This window comes from Microcebus murinus, chromosome 2, assembly GCF_040939455.1.
Source record: "Microcebus murinus isolate Inina chromosome 2, M.murinus_Inina_mat1.0, whole genome shotgun sequence".
Classification (NCBI taxonomy): domain Eukaryota; kingdom Metazoa; phylum Chordata; class Mammalia; order Primates; family Cheirogaleidae; genus Microcebus; species Microcebus murinus.
This window is the reverse complement of record NC_134105.1, coordinates 13,270,615-13,287,205: the sequence shown is the minus strand read 5'-3', so window position 1 is coordinate 13,287,205 and position 16,591 is coordinate 13,270,615. Positions and strand designations below refer to the sequence as shown.

Below are 16,591 nucleotides of genomic sequence, written 5' to 3'. Positions count from 1 at the left end.
TGCCTCAGCCTCCCAAGTAGCTGGGACTACAGGCATGCCCAGCTAATGGCCACCATGCCCAGCTAATGTTTTCTATATATATTAGTTGGCCAATTCATTTCTTTCTATTTATAGTAGAGACGGGGTCTCGATCTTGCTCAGGCTGGTTTCGAACTCCTGACCTGGAGCAATCCACCCGCCTTGGCCTTGGATTGTCTTTTAACAGTGGAATGACTTCCTGACTTCTCCTTGAGGGACCAAATGAAGCTGTCAATACACTGAGGGGGTGGAGAATCACTGAAATGGGAAATCTAGAGTGACGGCACTCGATGAAGAGAATTCAAGAACTGCTTGGTGGAAAAGAACATTCACTAGATGTTCACCTTTCTTTGGACAACATCTGCGTTCCTAAAAAGCATGTGTAAAATTACATGTGAAATCTCTTCCCCAGTGTTGATATCTGCCCACAAAATGTTCTCAGGTTTAGGGTATAAGAATAATTTTTAAAGCCAAATATTCAGTTCAAGGCACGTACGTATTCTGCAGTTGTACATTTGCATTTAATTTCACAATTCCTGTAAGAAATGCTATTCAGGAAGGAAATCAACAAGTTTAAAACACCACACTGCTAATTTCTACTACATCAGTCATTTCAGCTATGGGAGGTTAACTCAGTAGCTGGAGCAGCTCTGTGGAAATGCTTTCTCACAAACATCCCGGACTGGTCCAGAACACACACAGCGGGTGAGTGCAGAGGCTGCCACCTCCCAGCCTCAAGTACGCTTTCCACGCTGAGTATGCCGACCCGTACAAATGCCTTCCCTAGCCCACCTCGCAAATGTGGCCTGATGCCACTCTGCCTCTTTCAAGTGAGCCACAGGCTCTTCCTGGTGCTAGGGGCAAAGGTCACAGGCTCTGCCACTAACGGCCACTCCCTTAGCCTAGACCCTCTGCAGCGTAAATGCAGGCCTAACCCTCCGCAGCCCAGCCTCATCTAACGGACCACTCAGCCATTAACTTCGCAGAGGCCTGTGAGGATGGGACAGGGACTTGAGACAGGGCTTTCTGGTAAGCAGTTACACCTGAAGGCATCTTCTTGCCTGGTGCAGAGAACACATTGCTTTGTTTCTGTACTCGGGGATGAGCTGATTACGTTATTTTTAGCATTGAGACACAAAGGGACTCTGATCAGTCAGCACTTTGTTTTTTTAGAGTTATGCCATATGAATTTATCTAAACCAGGGGTTGGCAAACTGGCCTGCCACCTGTCTCTGTGTGGCCTGTGAGCTAAACATGGTTTCTACATATTTAGATGATTGAAAAAAATTGAAAGAATGTTTAGTGACACGTGAAAACAAAATTTCAGTGTCCATGGGAACTGAAAGTAAAGCTCCATGGGAACACAGCCATGCTTGTTCATTTACATATTTACGGTCACTTTTGCACTACAATGACAATTGAGTGGTTGTGACAACTTAAAAGTATCTACTATCTGGCCCTCTAAAGAAAGCTGGCCAATCCTGATTTAGACCAATTTCTTCATTTTACAGGTAAGAGAACTTAAGTCTACATAGGTTATAGGATTTGTCCCAAATCACACAGCTAGAGTTAGTAGCTACAGACTGTGAACTCTGACTCACACTGTCCTTCCATTTGCCACACCTGAGGCTTGTCTGGTGGACACAGACAAGCACAGTCTCCGCACAGTCTCCCTCTCCGCACAGTCCTGTCTCCTGACTCGCACCCTCTCACACCTCGGGGCCCCTCAGCATTCACAGACCATCACGACACAGGTGCTGCTAAGCTCTTTTAGTAATTCGCCAGCTCCAGGCAGACCCGTCATGGGGCTGCCCTCCACGAGGAGAGGAGGAGGGCTGCCTGGCACAGCGCGTCACACTCCAGGTTGGCCAGAAAGAGCATCTTCATTTTTGTTTCCACACACCTCTTCTCTGTGAGCCCGTTGGCCAGCAGAGTGGCGGCTGACTGCTGCAAGAGCCAGGCAATCATCTTGTCTAACTTCAGATTTTTCAGGGCTAGAATATCTTCACCCCAGAGGCTGAGATGAAGCACGTTTGCGGCGACTCGAGCAGATGGTCTCTGCAACGGGAAGGGAAGCTGAAGCCTGGAACATCTGGAACCAGGTCTCAGCCCACAAGCTGCTTCAGGGTCCAACCCAGTTCCTCCGCCCTCTCTCCTGCTGATGCTCTTCCCTCAGCTGACAAATCCTGGCTGCCCTCTACCCATGCTCCTGGCTGTGCCACGTGTACAACTCTGCCTGGGGCAGTCTGCATTGTGGGAACAGCTTTCCCCCTTGTGGAAGGCCACATGCCTTTTGTGCACAGCTCTGGCTGGTCCCTTGCGCTGGGGTGCGCTAAGTTGTCATCATTGCATAACTGGTTGTGGTTGTTTTTCTAACCAACCTCTGAGCACCTACTCTTACCAAGATGGCAGGCCACCAAGAGGGACATAAGCAGTGAGTGCAGAATAGTGGCTGGGATGCAGGTCTGGCTGAGCTCTTTGCACTCGGCCTGCCACTAGAGCCTGCCCTGCTGTTCCAATTATGGCTTCAAATAGATCTGCCTCAGTTTCCTTTACATTAATCTCATAGTGGCCAGATCTGCTCTCAGGAGATGCTTTCCCATCTATCTGTTTGATTAGATCTCAGCTGTTTCCATGAGGTATATCTCCATTAAACGTTTCTCAAAAATGCAACCTTTGTTCTTTTTTAAGCAACTAAAAAACCCAAGAGTGAACTGCTAGGATTCTGACTCATGATTTGGTGGCTAGCTACCTACTCCCATTTATACTAAACTCTGTTTTGTGTTCTCCTGTAACTGCCAAAACTTTTACCTTTGTAAGACAGAGGCTCTGTCCCTCTGTCACTGTCATGCTGGCCCAAACCTGACCTTCATTCTGGAGCGTGAAGTGAGGTTTCCACCCAACGTTACTGTGAAGCCTGGGAACATCTTACCTTGCTGGGCTCTCGCTGGAGCAGTGACCTCACCAGCTGTCTCACGTCTAGAGGGACCGACTCAGGCAGTACAGGCAGCTGAGCCTCTTGGTAACTGCGGCTTTCGAGGTGGGCCTTGCCCTGGCCATAGAAGGGATTGGCGAGCCCGAAGATTTCATAGGCGATTGCTCCCACTGCCCAGGTGTCAGCCTTGCTGTAGTCAATCACTGCCCTGGGGCCAGGATGGGCCGTGGACACCTGCTCGGAAAATAATGGCTGAGATGCCCACGCTGCTGGCATGTCCAACCTTTCACACTCTTGCATGTCACCTGACATGTCACCTGGGCAAATCTGAATTCTGTCCCAAGGAACCCAAAACTTGAGTTGTGGCTTAGACCCAGAAGAATCTGCTCATACTGCCTAGTTTACGCTGACAAAACTCACATCTGGGAACATTAGGGAAATGCGGAGTAAAGCAAACTGGCAGGGAAGGAACCTGTGCCAAATTATGGGTCAGAAGAGATGAAAGGTGCCGAGTAAATAATGAGGTATCAAGTCTTATTCTCTCACTTAGTGGAAACATGGATGAAGAGCTGCAGATGGTGATGACACGCTTGGGGGACTCACCTCAGGAGCCATCAGGCAGCCGTTTCCGCCCCGATCCACATACCAACTGGTGAAGGGCAACTGCAGGCCGATGCTCGCATCAGCCAGGCAGCAGCCAAAGTCCGTGATCACCAGCCAGGGGCAGCCATCTGGGAGGGAGCAGGCAGAGGTGAGCAACTGGTTCCCTCCCCTCTCCTTCCAAGAGGCCCTCCTATGTCCCTATAAAGCCACCAGCAATACACGGGTGAGCAGGGCTAACAGGGACTCACTATTGGCCTAGAACACAGGCCAGCAAGGCATGACAGCTGAACAGAAGGGCCGGCCACATGAATATGGAAATGTCTCCAAGATATAAAAGCCTGCAAATTCCCCAGGCAAAGGACTAGATAAACGTTGGCTCAATCTAAATAATTTTCTAGTGGTTGGAGCTGTCCCTAAGACCAAAGGAGCTAGTGCTTGGCTCAAATGATCTCTAGGGCCCCTTATACTCCAAGAATCTTTGAACTGAAAACCCCAAATCCAAACCTAAGAAACAGGTGCATTAGGACTTAGTTATTTGTAAAAGGATTCACAGAGTTCCTTTAAAAATCCAGTTCCTCAAGTCATTTAATTACACATTTAATTATTTTAAATCTTCTAGTTTAAAATTTATCAGATGTCTGAATCTCCTTTCAATATCCCTAGGTAAGTGGCAAGTGGCCATTCAAATTCTATTTGAATGCTTCCGGCAATGGGGAACTCATTATTGCCAGAGGCATCTGGGCTTACATTTGGACAGCTTTCACTGTTTGCAAATTATTTTTTATAATGAGCTAAAGTCGACCTCTCTTTTACTTTATTCATGAAAAAGGTTCTGAGGTTCTCGTTCTGTAAGTGGGCGACAGAAAGGAACCTGGGTAACTGTCTCTCCACAGAGACATCAAGCCTCTGTTCTGAAGGAAAGGTTGCTCATCTCTGTGTACAGAGTAAATGAAGACACAATTACTTAGAACATAAAAACCAGAGGACATGAAGAGTCCTAAACACTCCTGCCTACCCACTAGTGCTCCCGGGAAGCTCTGAGGGCACGGCAGGCACCTACCTGCATCCAGCTCGACGAGAATATTGTCAGATTTTAAGTCCCTGTGTGCGATGCCTTGTTGAACCAGATGATCCACGCCCTCCAGTAACTGCAAGGTCATCACAGTGGCGAGGCGAGGGCTGGGGGTGTTCTCGCGAAGGTACTGGCGCAGGGTACAGGGATAGCTGGTGGAGAGAGGACAGGGCCTCTGGCTATCACGCATCAACCAGCTCCTTGTTCACTGTCAGCATTAGGCCTTTCTTCTTCCCCTTCCTGGAGCTTTTTGATTTATCCTTTTCTGATTTGTTTTTTGATGTATCCTTTCTGTTCCCGCCCACCCACTATCCTGATGTTATGAAGTAAGAACTGGGGCTCCTCATGTTCAAAGTAACAGGCAAATCTTTTTATTTATTTATTTATTTATTTATTTATTTATTTATTTATTTATTTATTTATTTATTTATTTATTTATTTATTTTGAGACAGAGTCTCGCTTTGTTGCCTGGGCTAGAGTGAGTGCCGTGGCATCAGGTTAGCTCACAGCAACCTCAATCTCCTGGGCTCAAGCAATCCTGTTGCCTCAGCCTCCCGAGTAGCTGGGACTATAGGCATGCACCACCATGCCCAGCTAATTTTTTCTATATATATTTTTGGCCAATTAATTTCTTTCTATTTATAGTAGAGACGGGGTCTCGCTCTTGCTCAGGCTGGTTTTGAACTCCTGACCTTGAGCAATCCTACCGCCTTGGCCTCCCAGAGTGCTAGGATTACAGGTGTGAGTCACTGCGCCCGGCCCAGGGCAAATCTTACTTCCCTAAAACACCCATTATGGCAAAGTTAGGCGGTACAGAGGGTGAGGAAGGAGAACTGTTTCCATGTTAAAAACAGGTAAGGCAAGCCACAGAGATAGGGTACTAGGTGAAAAGTATGTTCTAGATGAAAGTGAGATTTTGTTTTGATGAAAAATCATCTCAATGGCAAAGTGCCCTCCAGGATAGAGGTACTTCCTGTGCATGGCCTTATTCTCCCAAAGGGTGAGGACCCTCTTCCCTGAAACCCTGTGCTCAAGGTGCATGTGGAGGGCAGGCACCAGCTCCCCCTCAGAAAATGAAGCAGCTGCAGCTCCTGCCATGTCTCTGCCACTTACTTTTTTTTTTTTTTTTAAGGCAAGCACGAAAATGAGGTTTATTAAGGAAAGCAAGATGGGATTATAGCCACTTACTTCTTCATGACGAGGAACAGTGTCCGGCCGTGGCCCAGGCCTTCTGGGTGGAGACGTGAGGGCAGCACATCAGGGTAGTCGACCAGGGCCCCGGGCAGCAGCGGCACAGACGAGGTGAAGGCGCGGAGAACCCGGATGATGTTGGGGTGAGGGGCCAGTTGCTTGGGACCGCCCTTGGATTTTCTATTCAGCCAAGTGGAACAAACATGAGGCCAGTATCAGATACAAAAGCTAGAAAGAAAAGAATCTAAGGCCACAACAAACACCTACATTTATTCGCTCATTTATCAGATATTTATCATGTGCTATATGCCAGGTATTATAAATGTGTTGGGGAACATATTTGATGACTCCCCTATCCATCCTTCATCTATCTGCCCTTCCATTCATCCATTCATTCATTCATCCATCCATTCTTCCATTCATCCATCCGTCCCATGTAGCAGAACACAACGGTTGAGAAACCCTGGGATCAGACTGCCTGGGTTTGAATTCAAGGTCTGCTACTGTAAGTCCTTGGCCAAGTTATAGTATAGCCCCCTTATCCACAGCTTTGCTTTCCATGGTTTCAGTTACCTGTGGCCTAAAAATAGGTGTATTCACCTATTTTTTTTTAATAAGTTTTTTTTTTTTTTGATATGAGGTCTATGTTGCCCAGGCAGGTCGTGAACTCCCGATTGGCTGGGACTATAGGCGTGTGCCACTGTGCCTAGCTTAATGAGATATTTAGAGAGAGACACAGAGAGAGAACTCGTATTACAGTATATTGTTGTAATTGTTCTATTTTATTATTAGTTATTGCTATTAATCTTTTACTAAGCCTAATTTATAAATTAAGTTTTATCACAGGTATGTGTCTATAGCAGAAAACATAGCATATATAGGGTTCAGTACTATCTGTGGTTTTAGGCATCCACTGGGGGCTCTGAAATGTATCCCCCTCAGGATTAAGGGGAGACTACTGTGCTTGTCTCCTCTGGGCTGAGTCTCAAGTGCAAGAAGGGAATAAGGTAGTAACATGCTGCATAAGGGTGATAATATATAAAGTACCTAGAATCACGTTTAACACAGAGTAAGCACTCAGCAAATACTAGCTGTTGCTATTACTCATTCAACCAGTGTTTACTGCTCTCACACTGAGTACCAGACATTGTGCTGCTATGCTGTGGAGCTACGGCAGAGAACAAGACAGAGTCCTTATGCTCATGGGTTTGCAATCTAATAGTCTAGAGTGACATTCATTGAATAAGTAATTACTTTAACTCCCTAAGAGTAAGGACCATGCCTGAATTTTCTCCCCATGATTTCAGGTTCTAGCATAATATTTGGCATGGAGTATGAGCTTAATGAACCTGTGCTGAGTGAATGAATGGACCCAGATGTAGTTAGTAGCAGTGGTGTCACCTGCCTGCCCTGCCTGCACCCCCTCCTCTGGAAGCCCCTGCCCCAGCCCTGCTGAGGCGCAGTGGCTGCACTCCGGATAGTGTGGCTCTGCCTGCTGTGCCCAGCCCCGCTCCTCCACCAGAGCTGACTGGACCAAGGGTGGCCACTCCCCAAGGGCAGCGAGCCTACAGGCACATCCATCTGGATGGTTGGTGCAACAGGGAAGGGAGGGAGGCAGAGTCTCTCGGAGTGTGAGTGGAGACACCTGCCGGCCAGCAGTGGAGCTGAAGGGGAGGGACGCTGCCAGGCTTCCCTGAGCCACAGGGAGCCCGGGAGGGGAGCTAGCCAGAGGTGGAGGTCTGTAGGAACAGAGAAGGGGTGGGGGGGATAAGGATGCTGACGGTGCAGCAAAGGGAACAGAGCAGAGGCAGACAATGCTGAGAGACTGGAACACCTGCCCTGTCCCCAGAGCTGCCATGGTCCCAGTCCATGTGTGCCCTTGTACTGCTCCCTGTCGAGTCGACCTGAGCTGGCCCCTGTTCTGTGCAATCAAAGGAGTCACAGCCCTGTTCCCATGCCCAGGCCACGGGGCCAATCAGCATCGCAGCGCAAGGCTTTCAGGGTCCCGAAGGTGCCCTGCGAGCACAGAGACAGTGTATGTGGCTGTGCTGAGGAGAAACACAAGGTGGGGGGTGTTTAGACTCAGACCCGAGATGTTCGGGGAGGGCAGCCCAAGTACAGCAACTGCACGCTTGCGAGATGGTCACAGAGGAGCCTGGTGCGTCTGGGGAAGGTGGAGTGGAAGGGAATGCAGTGGGTGTAGGTGCCGATGGCAAAGGATGGAAATGAGGTGGGAGAAGGAGTGAAAGGAGCAGGTCACAGAGGGCCTAGACAGCACCCTGAGTGCTCTCAGGGGAGTTTCTGCTGAGAAACATCAGCACTTTGGGTAATGTACCTTCTGCCATATCCATTTGGTCATTCAACAGACTTTTACCACGCTGTGGGGTCGCAGTAGACAAAACGGCATGTACAGAACAGCTGGAGAGACAGGGCATGGACAAAGGCGCGTGTGGTGTGAGACCAGACGGCGAGAAACGCCACGGAAACAACGCAGAGTAAAGGACTAGAGAGTGACAGGGATTACGTCAAATGGGAGGTCTGGGCAGGTTTGCTGCCCCAGTTATATGACAGCACCTGTCAGCAGGCTGACACAGCACAAAAGGAGCCACCTGAGGGTAATGTTAGCCCCAAAGCAGCTGACATGCAGGTGTCCACTTTTCTCTACAGAGGGCTAAGGGGAGTAAGAGGACAGCTGCTGCTCAGTCGCACAGGAGCCTTCCAAGCCATGGAAGGGGTTTTCCACATTTATTCCCTTAAATTCCTACTCTGCCTTCCTGCTTCTGACAGAGCCAAGATCTACAAACCAGTCCTCTAGTAAGTCACCAAAAATGCAGCAGTCTTCCTGGTGGGATATAAATATTGAGTACAAGGGTCTCCTCTGCCATAAGCCAGAGCACCCATCTTCACCCCCTGTAGAAAGGGCTTTACTAAGCCACAGCGTCACTGCTGTCCACCTGTGCTTCCCTCTGCTGGGAACACTTCTTTGCCTAGGTGATGCCTATTTGTCCTTCAAAAAGCAGCACAAGTCACCCCTTTGAGAAGCTTGAATGGCTCCAACCCTGCAGTGCACACGCCTCCCCTGTGCCCCCTTAGCACCTGAGCATACTCTATTATATCCCTACCACTTACCACTGGGCTCCTGGCTTGTTGGGCTCTGCTGCCACACAGAGAACTTTTTTTTTAAATTCCTTGGCACCAACAGGTGCGCTGTAACTACTAGTGGAATGAGTCTTCCCTCCTGTGGGACGGAATTCAGTTTGTCCCGGCAGGTGGCACACCACCCGTGTAATGTAGGAGGAATCAGAGAACTCAGATCCATTCTCTAGCGTTCGGAATTTGGCATTTTTGGTTGGCCTCCTCTCCCCTGCTCCAATGTGAATTACCCTCACGCATCATCATTTGGGGTCAGATGACCTACAATCTTTCCCAAGCTAAATTATCCACTAACTGAAAATCTATCGTTCATGACATTGTTCAGTAAGCATTTTTTATCCACTGTGTCCTGTCACACTGTGCTGAGTGCCGGGGACACAAATGATTATGCTCTCAAAGAACTCACAGTCAGTCTGGTGGGCAGAGGGCACTTACCTGTAAGCGACTGCTCCATACTCCCCGGCCAAGGCCACTCGGCTTGCTGGGACTAGCTCCTGGCTCATTGTGCTAAGGATGGCTTCGCTGGAAGAGCCCGCCTGGAACACATCCATAAGGGTTACACAGACCTGAGGGGAGTGGCGAGTTCCCAGCCCTGCCTGCAATCTGGACCAGGATAGCTACTGCCTAGAATTGGCTCTGACCTTTGAGATAAGATGACCTTTCTTGAGTGGCAAGCCAAGATTAGTAACTCCTGGGAGACAGAGAGGTAGAGGTGCCATCTGTGCCAACTCAGGACACTCCTCACACCTGAAACTCTTGGCAGCCTAGTGCCCAGGGCAGAGGAACATCAAGGTGATCAGGGCATAGGACACTTCTTCCTGCCATCGCTGCCTCTGGTCCCCAACAGCTTGAAACTGACCACTGGGTCACTAAGACTCCCCTTAGCAGACAGGCCAGAGCCTGACCAACTGCACCCTGGATGAAGCTGTGCTAAATTACAGAACAGCCTTCCTCCATCTCCCAAAATAAACAAACAAAAACCAAAGAGGGGGAAAGCACCTTATTTTTCTTGTTTTAATATGAATGGCTCTCTGGACCTATGAAACCTGTTAAGTATCAAGAAGATCCTATAAGGATCAAGAGTCTTTCAGCTTTTATGAATGTAATAGTTGTCATGTCTCAACTAGGCCAAGTTTTTTTAGAGACAGGGTCTTTTTTTATCTTATTATTTTTTTTTTTTGAGACAGAGTCTCACTCTGTTGCCCGGGCTAGAGTGCCATGGCGTTAGCCTAGCTCACAGCAACCTCAAACTCCTGGGCTCAAGCAATCCTTCTGTCTCAGCCTCCTGAGTAGCTGGGACTATAGTTACGCGCCATCATGCCTGGCTCATTTTTTTCTATATATTTTTAGTTGGCCAATTAATTTCTTTCTATTTTAAATAGAGACAGGGTCTCACTTTTGCTCAGGCTGGTTCTGAACTCCTGACCTTGAGCGATCCTCCCACCTCGGCCTCCCAGAGTGCTAGGATTACAGGCGTGAGCCACCACACCCAGCCTAGAGACAGGGTCTTGCTCTGTCCACCCAGGAGGGCAGTAGCATGATCACAGCTCATTGTAACCCTACTGCTGGAGGGCAGTAGCATGATCACAGCTCATTGTAACCTCAAACTCCTGGGCACAAAGGATCCTCTTGCCTCAGCTTCCCAAGTAGGTAGGACTACAGGCATGTGCCACCATGCCCAGCTAATTTTTTCATTCTTTGTAGAGACAGGATCTTGCTATGTTGCCCAGGCTGGTCTTGAACTTCTGGCCTTAAGTGATCCTCCCGCCTTGGCCTACCAAAGTGCTGGGATTATAGGTGTGAGCCACTGCACTTGGCCTCCAGTTAAGTTTTGATGTTAAGATTGGATCTTTTCACAGGCAAAGGATTTAGCTACTTGTTAGTTATTAACCCAGCTTGGAATACAAGAGTCTAATAACCTTTATTCCCCAAATCAAAACAAGAAACTGCATTTTCTTATGTCCAGCATGAATTGCTAGGCTGTTTTCCACCTCAGTCTCGGGTGGATGCTCTGGGCAGGAGACAGAACATCAGGTATTGATGAATTTTCTGAACTCATCTAGCAATGGCAAGGTAAAGAAATTCCTCTAAATAGACAGAAATCTTTGTTTTTGTGGGGGAAAAATACTCTTCAGTTTCCCAAAGCCTTGAGTCCTTCCAAGAGGTGAGAAAAGGGGTGTAATAAGCAAGCCTTTGATCTGGGGGTGGGCATGAGGGATGAGTGCAGAGAAAAGCAGTACGGATCCTCCTCTCCAGCAAGCCAGGCTGCAGTAAGGAACGGATGCTGTAACGGCAGACCTGAAATAAAGTAACTGCTCTCAGGTAGAAGCCAATGACCTAGGCACTTGCCACTCAAAGTGTGGCTCACAAACCAGCAGCATCAGCATTGCCTGGGAGCTTGCTGGAAAGGCAGAACTTCAGGCCCCAGCCCTGGCCCACTGAACCAGAGTCTGCCTTTGAACTGATCCCCAGGTGATCTGTGGGCATATGCCAGTTTGAGACATTCTGCTTTAGACTTTTGTATAAGAGGGAGAGGAAGCCTAACTACATAGGCACCTTTCCTGTGGAGAATATGTCTTTTTGCACTACTTCCTGGAAAATGTCTCCGCCAGTCCTACTAAGATAGGCATTCAGAGAAACGCCTACTTTAAGGCTTGAAGGCCCCATCCTTACCGAGATGTTCCACATCATCTTGATGGCTAAGGGGAAGACAGGGGCCCCTGCCGCTTGCACGTCCTTTTCTCCTCGAGGGATGACATCTGGGCCTCTCCCTGGGAGCAGCTCGATGCTCTTTGCCACCTCCAGCTGCTGGGGCAACGCAGGCATGGCGGCTTCATACACAGCGGCACTGCAGCCCTTGCCAATGGACTGCCCTATCAGATACTCCTCCAGCCGGAAGCCCTGCCAGCGCCTAGTGTCCAGTGGGTCAGGCACCAGCTTATTCTTCTGGGCAAAAATTGCCTGTAAGGGAAAAGAATGCACTGTGAACCAGGGAGCCCATGAAGGCCCAGGTAAAGGGAAACAGGAGGAGGGGAGAGACCTGGCCCTTACCGGCCAGATCAAGGACCAATAAAAGCCAACCCAACTGGGTTTCGCTGCTCATCCTGAGGGCAGGCCTTCCTGCCTCTCTCATTATTCAGAATAATTTTTCTCAAACTGTTGCTTCACTGTGATCGCAGCACTGAGTTAGCCGAAGGGTCCTGCAGCTGGTACAGCACCCCTTTGCTGCCTTCGCTCTCCAGCCCAGTCTTGGAGGTGTCTGGTTATGGAGACAGCTCTCTCTGCAAAGACCTAGGCTGACAGCTCCTAGACAGCTATCAGGGGTGTGTGACCAATAACGACCTCAGGAGCTTTTGCAGGCAAGGGGGCGACATTGGGAGTACCTCAGAGCTGAGTCATTAAGTCCTGTCTCCCCACCTCTGCCTCCCAGGACTCTGATGGGCCTACTCTGTTGAGGAAGGAAACAAGAGCACAGAGTTCTGACAGACACAGATGGAGCGGCAGGTCCTGTGCACCGTGCTGCGCTGGAAAAGAGGCCACGTGCCAAAACTCTGGGCAGCCCCTCACCCTGCTTTAGGCAGTGGTGACGTCACACCTCCAGTCACCCAGGCTCAGTCTTCCCCCTCCAATGGTCTGACCTGCTGATCCACGGCTAGTTACCCAGGGCACCAGGCACAGCATGTGCACCCCCCTTGGCAGCAGCCTACCAGCATGTCTCTAGATTCCCCCACTCTCATGCTGTCCCTTCACTGCTTCTGAGCCACACTAACCCATGCTGCTTTCATGTGTCACTCTGCTGTGCACAACACCGCCCAGGAGGCTATTCGATACCTCTTCCTGGTGCTTTGCCAGGCTGGTCTGCGCACTGTGTGTGCTTACCTTTCAGATGCCTCTCTGAACTGCTGCTCACCCCCCACCGCCATGGTACTGCTCTGCCCACTCATCCCTGCTCACCCATCAAGCATACTCCAGCTCCTTCTTCCTCTGTAACCAGCCCCGATGACCCAGCCCACAGCAACTTTCCTTCTGAGGATTCCTAAAGTACTTAGTATCCATAAACAAATATACCTTGCACTAGAACTTTGAACCTTTTTTTTTTTTGAGACAGTCTCACTCTGTTGCCCGTGCTAGAGTGCTGTGGCGTCAGCCTAGCTCACAGCAACCTCAAACTCCTGGGCTCAAGCAATCCGCCCACCTTGGCCTCCCAGAGTGCTAGGATTACAGGCATGCGCCACCAGGCCCGGCTAATTTTTTCTATATATATTAATTGGTCAATTAATTTATTTCTGTTTTTATAATAGAGACGGGGTCTCGCTCTTGCTCAGGCTGGTTTTGAACTCCTGACCTCAAGCAATCCACTCATCTCGGTCTCCTAGAGGGCTAGTATTACAGGCGTGAGCCACCACACCCGGCCTCTTTGAACTTTTTTAAAGAATGAAAATCCATCCTCCCTGGTCAACTAGTTTATAAACTCCATGGAGCAGAAGCAATATTGTATAGAGTAATACCATGTCAACCATGGTTTTGGGAAATGTGTGTGTGTATATATATATTTTAAAAACAGGATCTCTGGCCGGGCGCGGTGGCTCACGCCTGTAATCCTAGCTCTCTGGGAGGCCGAGGCGGGCGGATTGCTCGAGGTCAGGAGTTCGAAACCAGCCTGAGCAAGAGCGAGACCCCGTCTCTACTATAAATAGAAAGAAATTAATTGGCCAACTAATATATATACAAAAAATTAGCTGGGCATGGTGGCGAATGCCTGTAGTCCCAGCTACTCGGGAGGCTGAGGCAGGAGGATTGCTTGAGCCAGGAGTTTGAGGTTGCTGTGAGCTAGGCTGACGCCATGGCACTCACTCTAGCCTGGGCAACAAAGCGAGACTCTGTCTCAAAAAAAAAAAAAAAAAACAGGATCTCTCTTTGTCACCCAGGCTGGATTATGGTGGCGCAAACATAACTCACTGCTGCCTCGCTCGAAATCCTGGCCTCAAGTGATCTTCCTGTTTTAGCCTCCCAAAGTGCTGGGATTACAGATATGAGCCACCCCACATGGCTGGAATGAGATAAAATTTTTTAACTTTTTATTTTGAATAATCATAGACTCACAGGAAGTTGCAAAAAAATAGTACAAAGTGTCTTCTGTACCCTTCACCCAGGTTTTCCCAAAGGTGACATCTTATACAGTAGTAGCACAGTATCAAAAACAGGAAAGTGACATTAGCACACTGTTAGCTATAGATCTTACTCAGTTGTCACCATTTTTTAAAACCTGCATTCATTTGTGCATGTAGTCCTAGGCAATTTTATCTCAAGTATAGATTTGTGTAATAGCCATCACAATCAACATGCAGAATGTTCCATTGCTGCAGGCAATAACTGGGATGTTTGCTCCCCCAAACCACGTGTTGAAATTTGATCCTTAATGTTGGAGGTAGGACCTACTGGGGAGTGTTTGGGTCATGGGGGTGGATTTTTTGTGAATGGCTTAGTGTCCTCCTGACACTAATGTGTGTATGAATGCTAAGCTTAGGAGGGTCAATCTCCTCAGTTAAAAACAACAAAAAAGAGCCTCTTTAGTTTTAAACAGGATTTATTAAATCTGCCTTCCTTGCTTTCTGCCAGTTAAGCTGTGGCAAAAGACAAGGACAGGGGCTAGGCCAAATGACACCTGTCACCCCAAGCTGGACAGAGCTCAAACATGAGACACTGTTGATGAGGAAAGAGAACTGGGCTGGAAACCAGGAAACACAGGAGACACTGCATGGTCCTAACAGCTGTGTCCTTGAGCAAGTCACTCCATCTTCCACCACCTCAGTGCTAACTTGTAAAACGCAGGGGCTGTACTGAGTGGTTCCAAACCCCAGGAAAAAGAGTGACCTTGGCTGGGGACAGTGGCTCAGGCCTGTAGTCCTGTCACTTTGGGAAGCTGAGGTGGGAGGATCACTTTAGCCCAGGAGTTTGAGACCAGCCTGGGCAACACAGCGAGACCCCATCTCTACAAAAATTTTTTTTAAAAAGAGTGACTTCCTGAAAGAAGAAGAAAGTCTGTCAGCAGACAGACTTCAGACATGAACTGCAATACTGGCTCTTCCCTGGGTCTCAGCCTGACAGCGTATCCCAGAGATTTTGGACTTGCCAGTCTCCACAGTGAGCCAAGTCCTTAGAATAAATCTCTCTCTCTGGACACATCCTATTTATTCTGTTTAGAGAACCCCAACTAATATGACTTTGGTTGAGCAGAAATAGTAGTCTCTGTGCTACTTTAAGCATTCAGAAAGCCTGAGTACCTCTATGTATTCAGTCACTAGGGATGACTATTCACAAGTTAACTATAATTTAAGGTCTGATGTTTTTTTCTTGTCTTTCATACTTACCGTGGTTTCAGCTATTTTATTGACTATTCTTTCACTAAACTGTGGAGGCAGGCAGGCTCAGGGGTGAAGAGCACAGGCTTCGGAGAGTCAGAATTTGCACACTGCCCTTTATTAGCTGTGTGACTTCGAGCAAGTCACTTCATCTCTCTGAGAACGGTTCTTCCTCCATAAATTGGGGACAACTGCCCCATGGGATAGAAGTGTCATGATTTAGTTGTCATTACATTTTAGAAAATTTACACAATGCCATTTGCTATGGTACCTCTGGAGCAACGTAGCATCTAAAACATGCTGTTTGAGGAAGGGAAACCGCGTAACAAATGTGAGGTGCTGGATTTATATCAGATGATCTGTCACGGTGAAATAAATGAACCTTAATTGGTGATTTCCCAAAGACAGACTTTAACAATCGCCCTCCTCCCCACGTAGCCCCGCCCCCAGATGTGGCGTAGGCCCCGCCCACTCCCGGCCCCGCCCCCAGACCGGGCTCAGGGCCCGCCCCACTCCCGGCCCCGCCCCCGCTCACCTGGATCTCCTGACAGGCCGAGGCCGCCCGCCGGCCCTCCGCTTGCTTCTCCTCGATGAGGCCCAGCCCCAGCCCAAAGGCCAGATAGACGGCCCGGCCGCAAGGGCCCGCGCCGCCCCGGGCACGCACCGCGAACTGCCGCTGCAGCCGCGCCGCCAGCCCGGCCACCGACTGGCGGAAGAAGCGGTAGCGGTCGGGGAGCCCAAGCCCGACCTTGCGCGGCTCCGCGCCGGGTCCTGCGGCCCAGCCCCGGCGCTCTCCGCGGCCCCAGCCCGCCGCCGGGCCAGGCCGCCCCCAGCCGTAGGCCGGGCCAGGCTTGGCCGTGAAGCGCAGCAGCAGCGCCCGACCGAGCTGCAGGCCCCGGCCCAGCGCCTGTCGCACCGCCATGGTGGCGCAGAGGCCCGGTCCCGCGGCCGCAGCCGCCACAAGCGTCAGGGACGCCTGTCACAACAAACTTCGGGGGCGGCGCCTCTGCGCAGGCGCAGGAGCTGATGGGCGGGGCCGGCGCCCGGGGCGGTTCCTCAGCTCGGCGCGCGAGGGCGCTGTGCGCGCACCTGCACGGCCTGCAGTGTCTTGCACCTTAGCACTTTGCATCCAGGGGGAGGGGTTGCGTGTTCAGGCAGATCTTGAATGTGGACATCACCAGTCCTGGGCAAAATCGAGAAATTGAGAGGGGAAACTAATATTTGTCAACCACCGTGCCAGACCCTTTACATGTTTT

General features: G+C 49.7%; 1 protein-coding gene across 1 annotated transcript; it reads right to left on the bottom strand.

Annotated features, from left to right (window-relative positions):
* Nucleotides 1-517: 517 nt before the first annotated feature.
* PINK1 (PTEN induced kinase 1) lies at nucleotides 518-16,354 on the bottom strand. The gene is made up of 8 exons (XM_020281195.2): nucleotides 15,871-16,354; nucleotides 11,647-11,934; nucleotides 9,409-9,509; nucleotides 5,818-6,000; nucleotides 4,617-4,780; nucleotides 3,557-3,684; nucleotides 2,951-3,187; nucleotides 518-2,076 (listed from the first exon to the last, which is right to left on the bottom strand). Exons 1-8 carry the CDS (start codon nucleotides 16,255-16,257, stop codon nucleotides 1,819-1,821), a joined length of 1,746 nt encoding a protein of 581 aa, XP_020136784.2. The 5' UTR covers nucleotides 16,258-16,354; the 3' UTR covers nucleotides 518-1,818.
* Between the last annotated feature and the right edge of the window lie 237 nt (nucleotides 16,355-16,591).